Consider the following 23319-nt stretch of genomic DNA (forward strand, 5'->3'; position numbering starts at 1 on the left):
TGAAGTTTGTTTGTGATTTTATTTTACAAGAAAATAGCACCATTTTGTTTATTTGAAATATTAGAAGCATATATTTTTCATATCAAGTAGAAATATCTAAACTGATTTATTTGTTCTTGTTCAGTATTAATTAATAAACATAAACTTGTAGTATATAACTTTATGTTGACATTGACCCCTTTTTTTGTAAATTTCACATTAAACTTAATCTACACATCATAAATAGTTTTCACAGTTTGACCATATGACATTCTGAACACACAGGCAGTTACTTAACATTTTTTTTGTTCAATTATTATAGGTGCTAAAGACATCAGACTAAAAAGCTTCATCAAACTCTAACAGTTTAAAATTCAATGCTCATTGGGTTGAATAAATAAGATAAGAGAGAAAAGTTCTGTTTTCTCTATATTTTCTTATCTAGTATGTTTTTTGCTGTTTTTTCTGACAAGACTTCATGCTGAAAGTTGATGAAATATTTCAACAGCAGTGAAAAAATTCAAGCATTTACTTAAATTCTATTAAAAGTAGTATATGCTAAGAGTTAACTTTATTGAATTGTATGGTAAGATACTGCTGTGCATTATTTAACAATTATTAAGGTAAAAATTATACAATATGATTTTATGAGAGTGGAGAAAGTAATTGTGCTACTGCTATAGGGAGATGTTTTTCATGTTTGGAGGTGATTAAATTACACTAAAAACATAACTTTTCATTTATATATATATATTGCAAAACTGGGGTTATTATTATTATTGCTAAGCTTGTGGAAGATGAGAACATTTGCCTCATTACTTTCAATCTTCTTAAAACTGAAATCTTGTGAGAACCAGTTTTAGTGTAAGAGTTGTAAGCTGTAATAAATGAATATCTTGGTTATTCTGTTCAAATTAAATAGATAGGTTTACTAACGTAAAGGTAATTTTAGTAAAGAAAACATCTTTTAGAGAGACTTGACTAATGGGATGAACTACTCAAAAGATTTCCTAATTTTGTAAATAAAATATTTTTATAGCTGTTGAATTTACCTATTGGGAATAGTTTGATCATTTTGGATCCTAAATTTATCCATTAATAAAATTGTCTGTCAAATTTAAAGATCCCAAGTCTTTTAATTCCTCAGATTTTAGGTTGGGTTTCATGATTTGAATGTGACCAATTAGGCTGTTTCGTTTTTACTCTTTCATTCAAAGATGACTAAGTCTCTGTTAAAATGGTTCAAGCTAGAAATACATCTCTAATTTTTATGCATGTGCTCTTGAATAAATTTATATTGTATGGTTCTGATAACCTTCAACAAATGAGCTAAACTCAACTAATGCACAATTTAAAAAAATAAGTATTAAGTTTGGTCTTACCATTTTTGAAGAAAACAGAAGTCTGAACTTGCTTTTTATGAATGAAGCATTATTTTGGGGGGATTTCTGAAAGTATTCTTGATTGACAGATTATAAGTTCTAATCAAATATGCAAAGAAGGATCTCATAAGGCACAACACAAATGGAATAAGTCATTTGATCTAATAATGAAATATTGTTATAAAAATTATGCCACCAAAGATGATAATAACTTGTAACACTTTAAGAATGAAACCTGAATATTCACCAGAAGAACTTGTCAAAAAAATTATTTATCGATAAATATGTTTAAAAACCTCAATTTCATCCCTTCTAAACAGTACATTTCTGTAGGTTTACTTAGCAACATCAGGTGGCAAGTTTTAAATAGAACTTCACAACAGTGCAAACTGTCATAAGTTACATTATCAGAGGGGCTAACCATTTAGTTCTGTTAGTAGGATACTTCCCTCTTGTACTATAGGTCTTGAGGTGAAATCTAAGGTGTGAAAATGAATAACTACTCATTGTGTATTCAATGTTTTGTGGTTTATGCTGCATTCTGGGGCTGTAGGTGCTTAATTAAAGTGATGATCAATTGTCACTATTCAATCGGAGTAGTCTATTAGTTAACAAGTATCAGTTAGCCTTTCCTCTAATCTCTCACTTCATAATTATGGATGGCTAATGAAGGTAACCTTTGAGTAGAGCTTTAAGCAAAACACTGCTAAAAAGTCCTTTTTCATCTAGAGCATTATTTTTGATAACCTTAAACTTTTATCTCTTCTGTGAGCAACATTTAACCCAGTTTTGACAAAATATGCAAAAAACATACAAGAGGGGGAAGACTTACACTAGAATAAGTGATAAACAGTGAATATATGTTTCAATTACAACATTTCTGAGTGAGATATCTTTCCTCTGATGATTTTAAAGTTTGATGGAACAAAATGTTTGATACCACAAAGGGTTCTCAACACACAATGTTTGAAATGAATATCATGCAACAGGTCTATAGAAACATACATGTGAACCAATAGCAAATCAATTTTTAAAGTTAGAAAAATATTCATGCTCATATATAGATATAAATGATAGTTAAAAATTTAAGTCTTAAATATATTTAAAAGTTTGAAAAAATGTCAATAATAATAGCAAGTGAGTAGGTATTGATATAACTTATTTCTTTTCATCAAAGATAAAACTGAAAATGTAATCTGTGATGTAGATGCCTATTACATTCATATTAATTACATGCCTAAAATAATTTAGTGTAGTAAATGGCAAGATAAAAGGACTAAAAATATAATGTAAGTAGGGTGCTGTGCATTGTTACAAGGACAAAATGTCATTATTTCTGAAGTTAAAAAGATAGCTAATATTGTGATGTCTAAAAATAAAATACTATGTTGAAGAAAATACACATGTAGATATTAAATGTGTATATACACAAGAAAGGTGTGTATAAATATGTATAGGTAAAGAAAGTTACAGAAAATCATTTCCTTTGGTTAAGTGGTGCAAAGCCAATAGATAAGCTTGTTGTATCATCTTTTTCTTTTGAGTGATGGATTGTCAGTATTTTGAAGTGGCTAATATGATAATTTAAATGTTTGCCACAAATTTGTCTGGACCACAGTTCTGGGCATTTTTGTATGCTTGTTTAGACAGCACATGACCTATTTCCTTCACCATTTATTTGTACAGTTGAATAATTGTTTCATTGTGTAAGTGAAGTTGAGTCTAAATATTGAAGACTGGTGTTCATATAATGCATGTTGCATAATAAGCTTGCAAATTAAAGCATACCACATTGGAAAGTAATTACTTTTGGTGTCTTCAATCAAATGTAGTCTTTAGATTTTCTCCATATCAATAAGAAGTGATTGTTTTATTTTTACTTGTACCTCCAAGTTTTGTGGATGTGACATCAAAGGATTTTCTTAGTTGTTTTCTTTTAAAGATTTTGTACTCAGTGTAGCTTACAAATATTTTGGCATATGACAGACCCATCTTCACAACTCCACCCTTTCTTTGTAAAATGGATCATTGAAAGAGAAGGCATTTGGTGTCAAAATGAGTTTGGCTAGTCTTTCTAATGTATGTTTATAGTTTTAGCACTTGTTGATGGTTGCAGTACAACTTCAAAGTTACAATGGAAATGGTGAGACATTGAACTGAGAATGAAAGTTTGAAAGAATTGGAGCTACCAGGATTATAATAGATAAATAATGGAATTTCTAGTAGTTATTGTTAGAACAATGTTGAAGAATCTAAAGTTCTTGAAATGTTGTGTGTGTATTAAAGGGCTGGAGGATAGATTTTCACAAAAGTGACCAAATTATAGATTTGTTTATGTTCCAAGTTAAAATTCCAATTAAGTTGTCAATGAATTATCAGTATAAAACAGACATATGTCCATCATAATTTTGAAATGCTGTGTACAACCTTTTAACAGATTAGTAAATGGCAATTCAATCTTGGTATCCATGGTTACTTTATTTTTAAAATGAATCATTGAAAAAGAAGATATTTAGTGTCAAATTTAGTTTGAGTTGTCTTACTGAAGTGTCTTGATGGCTATAGAACTTGTTTTGGTTGAAAAAAATTTAAAAGCTTCAAGACTTTTATGTGATATGACAGTACAAAAGGGCTTGTGAATAGTAATGGGTTAGAAGTAATTGGGAAAATTTCATTGAATGCTTGAGGAGCATTAGTGATATCTTCTATATAGATTGAAAGAATATGCATTATAGGGATCATGATTTTGTGTAATGAACTAAAGATTAACTCAGTTGTACAGTTACATGTAGAAACTAAAGGTCTTCTGAGGTTTTCAGGCTTTTGCATCTTAGGTAGGATATTCTTGGTTCTTCTACAGTCAAATCACAGTGGAAGTTCTTCAGTATCTGTTAGTAGCAATCATCCTTGAAGTTGTTGTTGTTATACCTTTAATATATAGAAACCCTTATACCATATGACTAAAGTACTAGTGTTTTCTGTGAGCTTGATGAAAATGCCATGTCTACCTTCAAGTTCTTTGATGATTTTAAGAAATTTAAAAATACCAGACGAAAGACATCTTAATATTGGGAACATTAAAACATCTGTTTATCACTTACCATTATTTTGTGGTTTAAATTCCCCCTCTCCAAATTTTTATTTAATTGTACCACAACACGTTTTGTAAAAGACTCGACAAACAAGTAAGGAAAAAAAGTAATCCTCCATGTTTATTGATGTTAGGTTTTTGTTGTTTTTGTTCAACCAAACATTCAAATACATAAGGGAGGGGAGCTTTCAAGTGTTCTTTTAGTATTTTTGAAAGATGTAAGAATAACCACAATCTTTCCATTTAAATTGATACACTGATTCTGATGTTTCACTGAAAAAATTTTCTTGACAAAAGCTGGTCTACTTTTTGCAATGACAGTAGAGAAAGTCTTATTTTTAAACAGTTTAATATATATTTACAAAAATTACTATTCCACAAAGTGGCTTTGATAGTTTAATGTTTGTCTGTGACTGTTCACAAGAAAATTAACATGTAACAATGTAAATCTATTACAATGCAATTAATTATTTTATAAAATGTTGGAAACATTGGAAAAAGAAAATAATTTAATACATTTCAGTGATTATTATTTTGTTTATCACTCAGAATTGTTGCTAAAAATATATATTGTAGTAAAATACCAATATCTATTACATATTTTATTTTTTGGGAGTTGCAGTTTTTATAAAAGATCTGCCATTATATTTAAAAAGAACTTTTCATAGTGCATAGGTTACTGGGCATAAAGAACTGAAAAATATTTATTAGCATTTAATATTCAAGTTATAAAAATGAAATATTCACTGATGATGTAACATAAGCATCAAAACGAAATAATATTAAAAATTCTTCAAACAAATACATGTTACAGTGAGTACCACCTTTTTAAAATCCTGGATATTTAAACTAGGAAAAATTCAAAATGACTGCTAATACTTATAGCTAGCATACCAAATACTTCGATTTACAAGATTTCAATGTGAATATAAGGCATAAAAATAAATTACTGTGGTAAAATAAAGGATAGTAAGAAATATGCTTTACAAACCACAATTAAGGGCACTTCTGTAATCAAGCTTTATCATATTTGAAAACAAGTGCACATATGTATTAAGCTACTTATAATTATGTAGTGTGACAATGTGTGTGTATTACTGTTAAAAATTTAGTAACATTTATATTATTTCAAGTGTTTTAAATAGTTAATTTCTACCTAAAGCTCTCAGTGTAAAAGCTAAACCATTACCTCATTGTAGAAATGGGGCAGTCCATTGAAGCAAAAACCTGAAATATGTTGAAGGATTTTGAGCTAAATAATAAAATACTGTTAAATGTTTTATCTATAAAAAAGATATTTTGAAATTATGAAAACAATCTCCCTTTGTACAATATTTAAACATATTTTGAGAAAGTATCTACCAATAGCAAAAATAATGGAATATTATAAGTTCAAACATTCTAAGGTTCTAATTTGCTCTCATGAATTTTAATATATAGGTAAAATTTGTTCTCTGAAAGTATACATCTACCAATATTTCTACCCTACCACTAAGTACTAAACAATTGGTACAATATATTATAGAAAGCTTTAAACTACTATACTTGTTAAATATTTGTCATTAAAAGGAAACTAGAGAGAGATTTAAATATGTCAAAACAATTATATACAGATTGAAATAGTTAACTTAATGTAATAACATGTTTTAAATCAAACAACTTCTAATAGGGATTGTATTGATTTAAGAAAGCCTTATCAGAATTTGTTTTTTAAAAATTCAAGTTATGTTCTCAACAGTTTAAAAGTACATTAACATTGTTTAGACCACAATGATATGTATACAGACATGACCTGTTACCATCCTTAAATGTAACTGTGCAGTAAGCATAATTATGGATACAACAAGAAAAGTGAAATGTTGCTTATATAATTTTATGTAATTAACATGGGTTTCTAACTCATTAAATAAAAAAAGAAAGTTAAATAATTCAGAATTTCTCTTTGTCACCATTAATTTGCTGGTTTTATGTTTCAGGAGATACAAAGAAATGTTTCAATAACAATGAATGCTTAAGCTAAAAATAAAACTGATATGAATATATAACTATGTTTAAAACATTTCACCTTAAAACAAATTTGCAAGTGATCAAAACATCAAATAAATACCCATTATTATGAAAATGGTCCTATTTTAAACATATAGAGAAACTTTCATTGTCATTTCAAAATATATAATTTTAGGCACATAATATAAAATATACTTAAGTATGAAGTGTTTTTTTGGTTGGTGATTTTGAATGTTTATATAATAATATGTAAAGAAAAACAATTTCAATTTAAAACTGCTACAAATATTCATCAGGGAAAAGTTGACTTAACAAATTATTCAGAAAAGTGCATAAGAAGCAATTTTTACAGCAAAAATAGTCTCATTAAATTATTCATCAATAACGTCCTGAAATATTGCATAATAGTTTTTCAAGAACAAAATACATATTCTTTTAAGATCAGAACAAAATCAGCTTTGTAACAATTATTGCAGGATACTTAATACACTTACCTCTCATGTGAAAAAATGGCTATTTTTTCATACAAATAAAGTATCAAATAATTTTTAAAAATTTCAAAAGTTACTTTAAAATTGTTTATTATGTTACGAGCATGAGTTTCTGGAATATTGCATAAGAAGTACACTATTAATGTACAGTTTAATTACTTACAATTTTGAGATCAATTCTTTAGATAAAGAAAGAAAATTTTGGAAATTAGCATTTACATATGTAATTGAATTTTTCCTGTGTAATTAAAAGGAAAGACAAGCATAATTAAAAAGCATTATAACTCAGTGAGCATAAAACAATGACAATACAGCTAATATTTTTAAATAAATAAATACATATATTATATGTGCATTTAGATTACTTGTTCAACCTCAAAATCAGAACAAATATTTTATTTTAAAAAGGAACATGTCTTTGTGCTAGTGACAGTCTGATAAATACAATTAACTATTTTATAAGAAAATTAAGTTAAATTTCACAAGAACATATAAAAGATAGGCATATTTATGAAAGTTCCATTTTGAAAATCATAAGATTCTAATGAGTGGGTTTAGTGTCCTTGTCTTTACTGGTAAGTTTTTCAATCAGTTCTTGAAGAGGGGCAAGTTCACGCTTTTCTATTAAACTGAACTCTTGTACAAAGAAGATGAAATGCTTGAAGCTTGTGTTCAAGTGAGCTTCTTCCCCAAGCTGAACTACTTCAGAGAAATGCTGATGGTAGATATGGGCATAAACACGAAAGAGTCGTTTTAATATCGTCTTTGCAATAGAAAAAAAGTTCTTTGGAAATGGAACACCTATTAAAAACATTTAGAAAAATTTGTTCTATTTAGATGTTCACAAAACCACAGCAGGTATATGTACAACATTTTCATATTTGTTTAAGTCACAATTCTATAATGTTAATGTAACTTTCATTCATGTGTATGTGTATTGCAAGAGTACATCTAACACAAATTAAGCTCACCAAATAAACAAACAAAAATTACACAACCAGGGAAATTTTATAAATTTTCACTTTTATGTGCAGGTCTACTGAGATATGCTTGAAATGTAAATGTGATAGTACAAGTACAATAACTTTACATTAACAGTATAAATTTATTACAAGTTCAAAATGACAAAATATTCAAAGTCTGTAAAACTTCATTCTAAGAAAAATGCACTGAATTTATAACTTTAAGAGTCAAATGTTCTGCTTTGATTCTATGGGAGACAATAATATGATACCTGCATTTTAAAAAATTCAAAGCTCAAAAGAAAAAGTCTTAACTGTAAATTATTACAAGTTTTTAATAGTTGCTTTTTAGAACTTATAATACAGGGAAATTAATATATAGAATTATATATTTTCTCTACATTAAGATATTTTAATTTGCAAGCATTGTTGCTCAATGAAGGACTAAAACTTGCAAATAAAAATATTTTATTTTAATGCAGAGAAATGGCCATGTATAAATTCTATATATAGTTGTTTTTTTTTCCAACATAATACAAAGTAATCAAGCAGAAAACAGCAAATATACAATTCCTTTCTCTTCGAGTCACAGGTACCAATAATAAATAAAAACTTTTCACAAAGATAGATGAAATATGTGAAGAGAGTTTCTCACAATGTATGGTGACAAGTTGCAACAGTGCTTTTGCCCATGGTAAATTATTACAAAAGTAAAAAGTTCTGATCTCTTTTAATAGTTTAGTTAAGGTTGGGGTAATTTGTAAGAGCAGACAGCTCCTGAAAATGACCAACTACAGAGCTATCTGACACAAAGTTACCTTATTTATAATATCATACAAGGTGCAAATTTATGATGTTTTGAGGAAAGCAAAAAATCCATTCCACTGAATAATACTGGTAAAGCAAGAAAAGGTAAGATTTCAGAAGAAAATTGACTACTCCTAAACACACACTGGAGGTAGTGAAAAAGTTAAACAGCTTGTCACTGGATGTAATCTTAGGACACATCTACTGTGACCATGGGTGGAACTTCTCCAGGAATTGTAAACAAGATAATTCATATATATATTGATTTCAATCTAAGAGGACACAAGAACCACATTATCTTGAAGCCTTTTCCAAAGCATACAGAATGCTGTATGTCAAAAACATATGCTTATTTAAGTGTCTGATCACCTGCTAGTGATAAAATATTCAAAAATGTTACATATCTGTTGAAAATGTTTTATGAGGGATTTATGGTGGCTGCACATTGCAATCAGGATGGTATGTCTGACACCTCAATAGTCAGGAAAACTACAACAGGTTAAACATGCAAACTAGATGGTTAACACTGTTTTATTATAAAGCCATCACCTTTGTGCAAATTAGCCGACAATAACGTATAGTTCCATCAATACAAGGCATCAAGTCATATGTTAAATTTTTTTTTTGCATAAGATCCAAGTACAAACTGGAATTTGAGCTAAATCATATGTAAGAGGAATAGTTAAATTACCAGATTCATCTCCTATGCAATTTCAGAAGCATGAAGAGAGGAATGGGAGAACATTAATTTCAATGTATTGCAGTAAAACCTCCTGCAGTGGAAACTACATCTCATAGGAACAGTCCATACCTAAATCTGTTGCAAAGAACACCATCAATAATGAAAGAAGTCATCTTTGTACTGTTATCATACATACAGATCACCTGCCTGCAAAGAAGTTATATACAGAAAACCTTCTAACTGTTAATAAAAATAATATGAAAGATAAAAATAAATCTTTACAAATTAAATATTTCAAAATAAGATCTAATGAGTAATAAAAGTCTCAGTAATTGTTTACATAAGTATAATAATTTACTTTAAGAATAAAACAATTCAAGGTTGTACCTGAGTAAATACTATTTTATTTTGCCATGATCTGTCATATTCAATCTTATAAAAATTAAAAAAATGGGGTAGGACAAAGGTGCCACATCTAAAATGCAGTCTATAAAATCATGCATAATGTGTTTGGAGACTCATATGTAGGAAACACTGGAAGACCTTTTTTCAGATGCATTTCAAAACACATCAGCATGTTATATATATATGCTTGACAAACAAAATTACCCCAGAAGAACACTTTCTATAGAAACATGGAACCCTAAACATAAATAATCCAAATCCAGTTAAAATTGCTATCTTATAAAGAACTAAAGATTTTAAAGATACACCCATCAAAAAAATAATCCAAAATTGAAAAAATACAATGGATGGGACACTTAATTAAGCTGCCATTCAAGAAGCAACATACAATACAAGTACCTTTAATATCCTTACTTATACTTTAACACTTGTATACTATGGTATATTACAGTCTTATAATTTGTTTGCAATACTGCTAGTAAACTTCATGTTCTTTAAACTTTAAATTTTTGCTTCTTATCAGCTTCTATTTTCTATTTATTTTTGTAGCTAATCATAAAACATTTTGCAACTCTCTACTTTTATACTGCATATAAGTAATATGTTTCATACATAAGCATAATTACAGCAAGTATCATAAATATATTATATTAGAATTATAGTGAAACAATAATAATATCCTATACATTGTTAGAAGCCCAATACGGCAGACTAATGAAACAGAACATCATAGACAGTTGTATAATTTAACATGTTATAATTTTCCTATATTGAAAATGTATTTCTGATAGGTACTTTCCTTCTCTCGCAAGATTACCTTTTACTATTTAGTGCAGGTATCTCTTACCCATGAACAGAGATGAATACACATAGCAGAAAAGGAAATACATACTTCCAAGTGAGAGATAAGTAAGGAAAGTGATTCTAATCAGATAAATAAATAACTCAATCCCACAGAAGGAAAGTGGGTAAAGGACAATCCATCCTATGTTGTAGAATTGCTATGGTTTAGTAAATCAACTACATCCAAAATCTTCTTGCTGAGTAACAACATCTACACAAAGGTAAATGAGGATCATACTATCTTCACCTCAAGCCCCAAAATCTGGGATGTGAGAAAATAACTCCATGGCATGACACACAAGTGGCATTAAGTCAGGAATTCTAGGAGTCAGGAGGGACTGCTACACCTGAGACAGTGCAATGAGTAATCATGAAACCTAATTTTGAAAAGCAGACCATAGCAGTTTTTTAATCAAAGCATGACAAGGATGTACAGATATCCCTTTCTGCTTTACTCATGACATCCAGCCATGGCATGATCCAGGATGGCCTACTTCTGAAGACTGTATCATAAGGTTATTTACCTCCAGTAATCCCTTGAAACACCCCATCTCAAAGATTAGCATGCAGAGCTATGGAAAAAACACACAAGTCAACATGCAAATTTGGGTATAATGAATAAAACCTGATCAGACAACAATCATTAAAAAGCAGGATCCAAATGACAAATTTCGAAGCAAGGTCCTTTGAAAGAAAAGAAAGCATTAATAAAGATTTACCTGGTGTTACAGCTGCACTGTAGCATGAAGTATAGCCACAGGTAGTAGGTGCTACTCCAAGGATGTAGACACCTCGACATGATGGAGATAATGGGAGATGAACGACTGATGAATAGCCCAGATGTCTGACTGTAGAATCCCCTCCAATTGCCAACCTGACAAGAAGCAGGGGAAAATATGTGGTGGTTGTTAGAGGAAGTAACATGGAACAACATATATTGGAAAGGTAACAAAGAGGAAAAAGCCAACTGGATTGAAGAATGAACCCAAGTGGTAAGGGTAAAGGGAGAAAAATCCACAGAGGAAGAGAGTTGCCAGGGAAAAACAAACAGGAATAGAAACCCCTTATGTAAGCCATGCAAACAGTACAACAAAACAGGCACACACAAAGCACAGAAGTCTACTGGTATCAGGATGAGAGTAGAGGTAGAAAACTGATGGAAAGGAAATGGACAAAAAGAAGGAGTTAATGAGTATGACAGGCTGACTCCAATTCAGACAAAGCAAGAAGCCAGATACCCATGTAAGATTGAAAGAGCAACCCTTGTACATGAAAATATAGAGTGAAGGTTCACACCATCCACAAGAAAATGTATGGTGCCAAAATCAGTCCACAATGGACAAATCAAAGATAAGGACAAGAGTGCTCTGATATGGGAAAATGCAGGTAAGCACTGGATTCATACAAATACCTAGATAAAAAGCCCACTGATGAATAAGGTAGGATTCCATGGTGAATTGTAAAGTGGAAATATATAAAGTGAGATGGGACAAGTCAATGATTGTCCTCCAGAACTCAATCTATTCAGCAATCACAAGGTGGGAATAAATCATCAAAACTGCATGAAGCAAGTGCAAATGACTATCATGTAAGAAGGCCTTATACTGCCTCAGATAGACATTGCCACAACAAGGAATTCTGAGGAGGAGGAAGGGAAACAGGTATGCTGGATAAGGGAAGAAGGGTAAAAAAAAAAAAGTATGACCAATTCTTCCAACAAGAACATAGGAACCCAAACAATGGAGATAAAAAAGCTCCCCCAGTGAATGAAGGCTGCCAGACATGCTACCACCAGACCCAAACCCAGTGAGTAGTCACCAGGGCTATTGTTGGTGCATCATGAGTTGTCATGAAAAATGGCAAAGAGTAGCACCACTGGAAGAAGGAACAATTAAGGCCTGGGAGGAAGGGGTTAGTAGACAGAAATTGGTGCCACATTCAGCTTCAACAGCAACATATGGGCCACCAAATGATAAAGAATGGACTGTTGTGGGGGCAAAAATACTCTCGGTCCCAAAGACTCCAGAATTGTGTGAAACATACATCTCAAAAATAGGGCCATAAGAAGGTCCTATAGATAAGGAGCCAGAAAATGAGTCTGCAACAATAGAGAAATATGATCCAAAAGGTCCCAACAATAAAAAAAAAACCATATTTGCAGGTCCAGAGCCAAAGAGGACAAGCAAGCCAATGTGGAAGTGAGGAGGGAGAGGATGTCCAGAAAGCCCTTCAAGGTACCTGTGAAGAGCCTTGGAGAGGGGATAGATCAAGGAAATGTACTGTGAAAGAGTAGTCAAAGTAAGTCAGAATACTGGGCACTGGAAAAAAAGAATGGGATATTTGGAAATGACAGATTGCCTGAAATCAAGGCCTGAATTATGGCATTAGACAAATGAGACATACCCGAAGTGAAAGAATTAACTTCAGAATTCATGCTTGATATCAAACAAATGAGCAAAATATTTAGTAGCAAAACAAAAATAAATAACACACTGTCAAATTTAAAGTGGAAAATACTTTAAATATAGTTAAGTTAACCAATCAGAGAAGTACTGAACAAAAGGCAAGACATCTGTACACATGCACTGCCAGATAAGAAGAAGTGACAGTTTGGTAGTGGAGAACACATGTAACATATTAGTGTTCTTCTATTGGTGGAGAGGTGATGCGTGAGAGGTATGTTGGAATATGTAACTTCAATAGGGGAGGGAGTTAGGAAGGCTCGTGGCATGCGTTATAAAAAAAAGTTTGCATATAAAGAGCAAAAAAAACAGGAAAACTAATTTTGTAAGAATAGGGAAATACGATATCAGAAACTAATATCAAACAGCTAATTATAAATTAGCCCTTAAGAAGACATCAAGACAAAATGTTAGTTAAAATAAAACAAATATTATAATTACACTATGTAACAAAATTTTTACTTTTTCTTGTTCCTGGGCAGAAAGTGCTATTTCCCAATTGCTTATGCTTAAAATAAATGGAAAAGACTTATTTTTCTCTTGAAACTTTGTTGTTTTTTTTGTGACCTGGGTAATGAAATTTTCAAATTTACCCATTTTCCAGAACATTCCAAGTAGATTCAGTGCTGAGAATTTTCTTGTGTGTGTGTGTGTGTGTGTGTGTGTGTGTGCACGCACGCACGCACGCACGCACACATATATATATATATATATATATAATGTATGTACATTACAAAATACTAGTTCACTAAAACACAGCCAAGAGAGAGAAGACTAAAGGTCAGTTTTATCCAGTTTTTACTGGATACATAAATGAGAGCACGTGCACTGCGTCAATCCAAGTTATGCAATGTTATTAGACTTAAGCTACTTAGACTAAACATGTGCATTTCCATGTTACATGTAGTCATTCTAGCATGAAAAAAAAAATTATATTTATTTCCTAATTTCTTTATGATGGTTATCAGGTTGCTCAAGTGACACACTCCACATAGTTAGAGAATAAAAAATAACAAAATATAAAGTCTTATTAAAAACAAGCATTTGAAATGTATTTAGCAGGTTTTAGAGATTACAGAAATAATATTTGAGATTTCTGGGATGAAGAAACATTTATTTTAAATCATAACACGAAATCACTTTACACTCAGATAATTAATGAAACAGACTATTTTCACAAACAAATCTTTTGTAAAAATATTTCACTAATAAATCTGATTTTTGACATACAACATAATTGTAAACTTGTACTAAAATCTACCAAATTTTGTGAAGATACACATGCTGAATCAAAGTTATTGTGCAAATACTTGACGTTTACAAATGTGTTGATGAACTTGTGTATATTATATCGAGCTCCTTACAAAAGGGTTAACAACACAAAAGATATTGTGGTTTGTTTGTTTTTACTCTCTTTAAATCAGAAAATCTAAGTGCTTTTAAATTATACACCTCACAAATTAGTTCAAAAAAGAAACCACTACTCTAGCTGCCTATCATCACTGTTCATTAACAATTTACACAACTTAAATCTATTTGTTTTTTTATAATGTTTTTTTTCTCTTACCATTTCACATTTTTTTCATAGTTGTATAACTTAAAGATATTTCTTGTATAATCAATCAGGCTCACCAATTTTGGAAGGAAAAAGAGCCTCATCATCCAACTGATCCTGGACCCAAGTCATGAGGTAATCAATGTATTTTGGTGCAGAACACTTGATAGGTTTCTTAACTGTTTGCCCATCAGCCCAATGGTATTCATATTTGGGTCCAGCAGACATAACAGAACAGCTTTCTTCTGTACAAAACTCAGTAATTGTGCCATATAACATGTTGATCTGGTTGAAAAAATCTACAGCTGTAATGGATAAAAATATCTCATAATGTTCTCTCTAAGTATAAAATAATAAACTTAAATTGTATAATTTTAATTGTAATATTGAAACTAATTATCTATTTTTTTGTAATAATGATTTTTAAGTATAAATTTATAAAACTGAACACAAATTTCAAAGCTGTACCATTTAATTAGAAAATATATAAACACCTGCTAGAAGCAGAATCTAATCAGGTATCCCTCTCAAATGAGACCAACTAAGCTGATTTTCACACAATTTAACATTCTTATCTCAACTGTTATAAATCATAACATTTTATGCAACAAGCATAGATACTTTCATCATTATCAGTTACATCAACAAAAATGGCCAACAACTGATAATGTAATCTTTCTTTATTGGACAGCTGTGTTATTTGGAGATACTGATTAGATGTGGAAAATTTGTAAAGATAATTATTAAATATTCAAGGTAAATATATTCCTTATAGAAAGAAAAGGGTAGCTGCAAATAAAAAAACTAAGAGTTTAAGAAAGAAACTTAACGAAAGCATCCTAAATTTAAGAAATTTGAATTGACTGGTACGACAGAAGATTAGATGATTACAGATCTAGAAAGTTGGTGAAATAGGAAAGGACGTACAAAAAAAAGTTAGATGAAAATGTAGAAATTAACAGTAAGGATTTCTTTAAACAAATTAAGGATGAACAAAATGTCAAAACTGGGACAGAGCCCTTGAGGGATAATAAATGAAAGCTAGTATCTGATGATCATGAAATTACAGAGTTATTAAATTTCACTTCTTCAATTTTTTTACTCACAAAGATTTATTTCAGGTCTTGAACAATTGATAAATGAAAATAAGATCAAATAAGATGACTGCATCAATTCTAAGCTGGTTAAGAAAAATTGGGAAGTTTAAAAAATGACAAAGCTCCTAGACCAGATAATATTTCCCTGAAAGTTAAGGAGGAGGTTATAGATTGGATATATGAGCCATTAACTACTATTTTTTTTGTCAGTCCTCGAACAGTAGACAGGTACCAGAGGGTTGGAAGTAAACAAATTTAATTCCTCTTTTCATAGGAGGTGATAAATATTGTCTCAGTACTTATACACCCATTAATCTTATATCAGTTGTGGGAAAAATTTTGTGAAGTCTGTTAACAGATGCTTTGTAAAGTCATTTAACAAAGTTTAGAACTTTATTGGAAAGTCAATGTGGTTTCATTAAAGGGAAATCTTGTCACATTCTTTGGAAATGATACTGTTTACGTAGATGAAGGTAAGGGTGTGGATTTAGTGTATCTGGATTTTAAGAAAGCATAAGACAGGATGTCACATAAAAGGCTTGTGAAAAATTAACTCTACAGGTGTGAGAGATAAGTTAGTAAATTTGACAGAAAAGCAGTTAGATTGAAGAAGGCAGAGGGCAGTTAAAAATGGAGTTCAGTTAAACTTGATCGACGTCACAAGAGGGGTACCTCATGGCTAAGTTAAAGGACCTTTGCTCGTTTTAATTTACATCAGTGTAGATGAAGGAATCATTAATAAATTACTTAAAGTTACAGATGGCATCCAGGTTTTGGGTATTGCTAGCTGTGTAGAGAATGCTGCTAATTTATAAAAGGATTTAAAACATTAACGAGTTAGGCAAATAAAGGGCAGATGGGTTTAATTATAATAAATGCAAGATATTGCATGTAGGTTATCATAATTGAATTATAATTTTGATTGGAATAGCTTCAATAGTGTTATAAAAGAAAGGTATCTTGGTATAATATTCAATCAGCAGGAGACTGAAATATCTTAAACTATTTTCTCTTTAAAAAAAAAAGATCTAATTGAGGTGTTTGAAATTATAAAAGGAACTGATAGTGTTGATCTATCATTTTTTTCATATTTAATGGAATGATTAGGGAAACAAATATAATTTTGGCATGGTATGCTGTTTTATTTTTCTAATAGGATGACTGCCCTTTGGATACTGTAGAGGCAGTGAATTTAAGAAAAAGCTTGATAAGTATATAAATGACAAGGGCTGGCTTTAATATTTTTTTTAAATTATTTTAATCTAGTTTAGAGGATGGAAGAGTTGAGATGGACTAATAGGTCCCATGTTGTCCCAAAATGTTAAGTTACATTGATGCTAGGTCAACAGCTTACTAATACACTGGTACAACCCTAAAAATGTTCATACCATTTTTCCCATTGTGTGACTTTAAAATTCATAACATTAAAAAAAACAACAACTGTTGTATGTTGAAAAATGTAACTACTACAACTAAATTTATTAAAATCATGGATTATATGTATCGTAATAACATCTGGTTACAAAACTCAAAATTTGTAATAAGAGGAAAACACTTTTAAGAGATCATCACACAACTTTTTTTGTTTACTACAAAATAAGTTTGAAAGTTAATGGATAAAATAAAAAGTTTAAGAACCCTTAATATATAAGTGACCACAAAGTAGACAAAGGTTGTGAATCTGACAGAAAACAAAATTTCTTTCCTACTTCTTCATAAATGCTAAATAATCAAGATATAGATCTAGATAATATAAATCTGAATCAAGATCTGTTACACACATCTTGTAAAGTAACATTGTAGGAAGAAGCTGATGAATAGACATGACTATAAAAAGTTTACATACATGCTTGATATAAGTTACATTGTAACTTGAAAGATAACTGGTCAAAATAATTAATTCACATTACTAAATCTCTTAAAAGAATTGCTGAAAAATATAAAATCAAAGCACTGCAAAGCACCTCTTTTCAGAAGTAATTAATTCTTACACTAGAAAAAGAAGTCATTTTATAAGAATCAAGATGTATTTTCATAATACCAATAACTCACCTAATATGAAGACAATAACTTAACACTAAGCAGTGTTTCAGCTTTACAGTACAGAGATAATGGTTTATTCTAAACATTCAAACATTAATATATGTTACATCATAGAGCCTATGTTGCTCCAAAATGTAATGAAATTGTTTAAACCTAGTTATAGGGCAATTAGAAAGCTAGGTTTAGTAGTTTTGGAATATTTTATTGTAATGTCTGATACATTTTTGTGTTCTAAAATACATACATGAACAATCAACACAGTGTAAAATAACAGGCTTACTACATTATGCATCTAAAAGTAAAGGGCATCAAGGCTAAATAAAGTAAATGCTAAACTCATTGTTTCTTTAGTGTATTTTTCTCAATGTTATACATTTTTAACAAAAACAATTAAAATATAAAAATTAAAGATTTATTAGGTCAGATAAAAAATTATTGAAAAACATTTCTTCTCAAAGAGCATGTCCAAGTTGCTACTGCAGGACGCAAATCAACAGCTTCTTTTAAACTTTTGTCGCATAATTTATTGATTTATTATACCAGTTAGACAGTTCACAGTGCAATAAAACCAAATTAAAGTAGATAGAAAAGTTTTATTGGTATAAGGCTATTGAAGATAAATATTTGTAATTTTATGTTACAATCTGCACCCATTTAGAAAAAAGCAATACATTTTAGATTTGATTTTATAATTTTCAACTTTTGCTACAGATGCTTTCCCTACAGTTAGTGTTAGGACAGACAAAAAAAAAAAGTTAAAAGTGTAAAGTTTTACAAAAATAAGTACTTTTAATATTCATTTTGGAGGTGCAAGTGGTTTATGCAAGTTAAATATGAAATTGTATGAAGAAAAACTGCTTTTCACTCTAACTCAGTAAATGCTTCATAAATTCATAAATAAATCTTTAATAAATATGGGCTATTAACAAATCTGATTTTTGTGTACAAAAGACTTATAATGCGTACCAAAAGCTTGGAAAATTTCATTGAGATGCACTTTCAGTTATACTAGCATAGTTTCATGGTTACATGGTAGTTACAAGGTCAGCAAAACTGACTATCTATATGCACATGCTTAAACTAGGCTCTGAAATTTTAAAATAATTATCTTTCACATTTAGCAATTCACTATAAATCATATATGCACGTACTTACTATTGACAGCAACCCATTCATTCAAATCTTCTCCATCTGGTAACAATACAGCAAGACGTAGATTTCCACTTCCAAGTGTGACTGCTGCATGTTTCATCAAGTCATACTGATGAGTGCCTTCTGGAATGTTCTTCTTTGGTTTAAATGTTTTAGAGGAACGACCTCCACTGAAATTACATTTAAGAACTACTAAATTATACATTTTAAACTTGCTTCTATTATTAATTCATAAGTGTATGATTTTGCTTTTCACTTAGAAATATTTGTAGATAAAACTTTTTTTTATAAAGATATACTAAAATTAATTTTCATACATGACTTAACCAAAGCATACATGTATAGTTATATAAACTGCCATAAAAACTAACCATACTTAAACAGAGTCTCCTCAGCTTTAATATAACTTTATGGCTATGTTAAAAAACAAAGAAATACTCTTTTCAATTCGTATGCTGATAAATTATTATTTCTCATAATGCAAAATACAAGTGCTGAAGTATATTTGTATTACTATGATAGAAGAATACTTTTAATTATGCAAATTTAAAATCACTTTTGTAAAATATTGTCACATAAATTACAAATGTTCATAATTTATTATTCTAAGTTGACATTTTATATAACAAGCCACATACTATACAATAAAAATTGCAACAAATGGTCTGGTAAAATTAAATTTTTGTATTTCACAAAATGAAAAATCTTAGAGCAGAAAAACAGCACTATACAAATATAAATTCTAAACTAATATGCATCTATAATTTTTATTTCCATTTTATGCCAAAGCAGTTTTCTAATCAAGGTCTTTAAAAGCACCTTAACTCACATCTCACTGAAAAGCTCACACAATTTCTTGCCTCATAAATCTCATACAAAACATGCAAATCCATGCCTAAGTATTATGCAATAATACCATCACATTTATGCTAGATATCAAAAATCATCTCAGCAAACAGGGTCAACTACAAGGACAATTCTATTGTTAAAATAGTGTAACAGTTTCTCCAATTTTTTTTTAATGTTTATAATGAAGCATATGGCTCCAGACACACATAGTTCATGCATGCCACTTCACTAGGTCAATTGAGAATAATAATAAAATCAAAACAAAAGCAAAAAAATGTTGCATGTTTGCATCACAACAAAAGGTTATGGTTATTGCACTGTCATGAAACAAACATCTGTAACACAGGAGTATTTCTAATATATGTGATAATATTGGATTTTTCTTATTACTTTTAAATATCTTTTCCCTAAAATGCAGGAACAGAAGCCATCATGTCATTTACTGGAGGAGGGGTTCTGTAAACAATCACTTGTAAAGTATTATTTATAAGTGCTCTTGATTGCCCATCAAACCAGAACCACTGGCCAAGAAGGTTCCTTGATGTTCATAATTTATATATTCATTAACACAAGGCTTAAAATATCAAACTGCAAAATCATCCATTGCTTAACAAATTCATTGATTTATTTAAGGAGGGCATTAAACCATTATTTTGTGTTTCTTTAAGTGTGGTATAAAATGCAACAATGAAAGAGTTTAAAGGAAACTGGAAGTGATTCCAAAGATAAGGTTTGAATATAAGAAAAGGAGTTTCTATGGATTGTTTGGAGTAGGATGGTAGCATTAATAGTAGTAGGTCAGATAGCTTGCTATTATCTTTTAGAAATAAAGTATATTCAATTTAATGTAATCTGATAGCATAACACAATGAAACAAAAAATCTCTTACCCCTTTTTTTACATTTCTAAAACAACTTAAATATTTTAAAGTCTTTCCAATAAAAGATGACATAATAAATAAGCACATGCCTAAATTTCAGTTTCGTTTGTGATTTACCCCATACATAGTACATTTGGGCTTTATCTTGCATGTTGTGTAGTGGTTACAATATGCAATCAGCTTACAAAAGTTCTTAGAATATCTTCAAACTTCCTAGTTCTAATATAGAAAGTGCTTGTAATTATGAAAAAGTTTATATTTATAAAAGTAACTTCCTTCAAAGTTAACAGTTGGTTGGAGCACATAACAGAAATATATGGATCCATTCAAACAGTTGTTTTCAATGTGTGATCCTCGAAAAATAACGGAAAGTAGTCAACAGCAGTGTACATGCGTTTTATAGTAAAGTAAAACCTAGTTATTTGTTGTGTCTAATGAGAGGAATCAGCCCCTTCCTTCTGGTGTTGTAAATCTGTCAAATTAATACTGTACCACTAGGAGACCAATGGCATAGAATATAATGATATATATATATATATGTATGTATAAGCTAACATGATCAATACAAATACAAAAAAACGTAAAAATTAATACAATTTGAAAATCACCGACATATCAAAAATTAGAAATATACAATATAGACATGAAGTTGATGAAGCCAAAGGGCTTGGATTTTGTACTCTGGATGCTTGTTTTTTTTTTAGTAATGATAAATTCAATTCTTATACGACACTAGCAGTCAATCTACCTTTTACTTTTAAACTCTTCTAATACTAATAATGCCATTTAAAAAACCTAATTCTAATTTTTTAAGCATATTAATAGTAATACTAATAGCATTAGTAATGTTACTTAGCTTGCCGTATAACTTTTATATAATCTAACAAAACAAGTTGACTTGAAATTAAATATAAAATATACGCTATAAAAATATATGAGAAAACTTACAAAAGAAAGCTCATTTCTACTCTTTAAGATAAACTGTATTTAAAACTGATGTTGAATTTGAAATTATATTAAAAAAACATTACAAACTCTATGAAGCCTATTTGATGCTTGTCTCAAAACAGCACAGTTATAACTTAAAACCCTCTCCTACATTTATTATTATAACCATTTTGCAACAAACTTTACGACATTCGTCGATATAAACAACAAAATGTCTCAATCTTTACGGATACATCTGTAAATTTATGCTCGAACAATGTAAGCCAACTACATATCTTCGGATTCAATATAATTTGAACTAATAAGCGTCCCGAGTGCTAATTCCACAACTGCGAACAGAATATCCTGTGCTTTGGTCGGTGCTGAACTCTCGATAATTTATTTTACTCGTCACTACTTAAAAAATTTTGCAGTTGAACCAATTTAAAAGATTTATTAAAACGTCTAGCCTCTAGCCGTACAAAATGTAACACCGATAGAAACTCGAGTTTTATTTAATATTTTAAGTTTATAAAAGAAAGAAAACTTGTTATAAAATGTTATTTTTTATTTAAATAAAATTGTTAAACTGGTGTAAAAATAATGTGAATTATAGAGGGATAAATCATAATTATCTACATAACGTGTACCTTTACACAAAACCAGATATGCAACAAGCTCTATTCTATCTGAATATATTAAAATGTTGTAAAAGATATTTTACAAAATATAAAAGATACGTTAACTGTAATACCGAATAGAACTCACGTTTCAACCTGTAATAGAGTTAATAGAAGGAAAAAGTAGTTATGAAAAGTTAAGTTTCTTTACGTAAAACTTACTAAATTAATTTAGAAGAATGAAGATTAAATAAATAAAAAAACAACACTTGCATAAATTATAATTATATTATACGGTCGAGGACGTTAGCTGTAGTGCAAATGACGTTAGATCGATTTGTTTTTGTTTTTTTTTAATTTCGCACAAAGCTACTCGAGGGCTATCTGTGCTAGCCGTCCCTAATTTAACAGTGTAAGACTAGAGGGAAGGCTGCGGGGTTCACTCCTATTCAGCCATAAGAGCATTAGAGAGTTCAGGCACTGATGTTGAGCGAGTAGACTTGGGTCGCAGTCAGCGTTTCAATTCATCCCAAATGTGTTCGAATGAGTTGAGATCAGGGCTCTGTACAAGCCAGTCAAGTTATTCCACACCATCCTCGGCAAACCATGTCTTTATGGACCTCGCTTTGTGCACGGGGGCATTGTCATGATGAAACAAAAAAAGGGTTTTCCCAAATCGTTGCCACAAAGTTGGAAGCACACATTTTTCTAGAATGTCATTGTATGCTATAGCATTAAAATTTTCTTTCACTACAACTAAACAGCTTCGCCCAAACCATGAAAAACACCCCCAGACCATTATTCATCCTCCACAAAACTTTACAGATGGCACTATGCGTTTAGGCAGGTAGCGTTCTCCTGGCATCTTCCAAGTCCAAATTCGTCCGTCAGACTGCCAGATGGTAAAGCATGATTTATCACTCCAGAGTCGAATGGCGGTGTGCTTCCCACCACTTCAGCGAACGCTTGGCGTTGTGTTTCTGAAATAGCCGAACCCACTAATTAGAAGGGATGTTTACATACTTTTGGCCATGTAGTGTATATATATACTGAATGACGAAAGAAATATATTTTCACATTCCAAG

At 30.3% G+C, this 23319-nt stretch overlaps 1 protein-coding gene across 1 annotated transcript; it reads right to left on the minus strand.

The window, feature by feature from the left end:
- Window positions 1-5128: 5128 nt before the first annotated feature.
- On the minus strand, window positions 5129-22005 carry LOC143246360 (MOB kinase activator 1B-like). The gene is made up of 4 exons (XM_076492937.1): window positions 21636-22005; window positions 18962-19128; window positions 14744-14971; window positions 5129-7751 (listed from the first exon to the last, which is right to left on the minus strand). Exons 1-4 carry the CDS (start codon window positions 21647-21649, stop codon window positions 7492-7494), a joined length of 669 nt encoding a protein of 222 aa, XP_076349052.1. The 5' UTR covers window positions 21650-22005; the 3' UTR covers window positions 5129-7491.
- Window positions 22006-23319: the final 1314 nt, after the last annotated feature.

This window comes from Tachypleus tridentatus, chromosome 3, assembly GCF_004210375.1.
Source record: "Tachypleus tridentatus isolate NWPU-2018 chromosome 3, ASM421037v1, whole genome shotgun sequence".
Classification (NCBI taxonomy): Eukaryota; Metazoa; Arthropoda; class Merostomata; order Xiphosura; family Limulidae; genus Tachypleus; species Tachypleus tridentatus.

What these genes read in the sequence shown, in the direction of transcription:
- LOC143246360 (XM_076492937.1), bottom strand. An exon ending in TGAATGGGTTGCTGTCAATA is followed by an intron (nt 14,972 to 18,961) that starts GTAAGTACGTGC and finishes TATCCATTACAG; the next exon opens with CTGTAGATTTTTTCAACCAG. An exon ending in TCTTTTTCCTTCCAAAATTG is followed by an intron (nt 7,752 to 14,743) that starts GTGAGCCTGATT and finishes TGTTTTTAATAG; the next exon opens with GTGTTCCATTTCCAAAGAAC.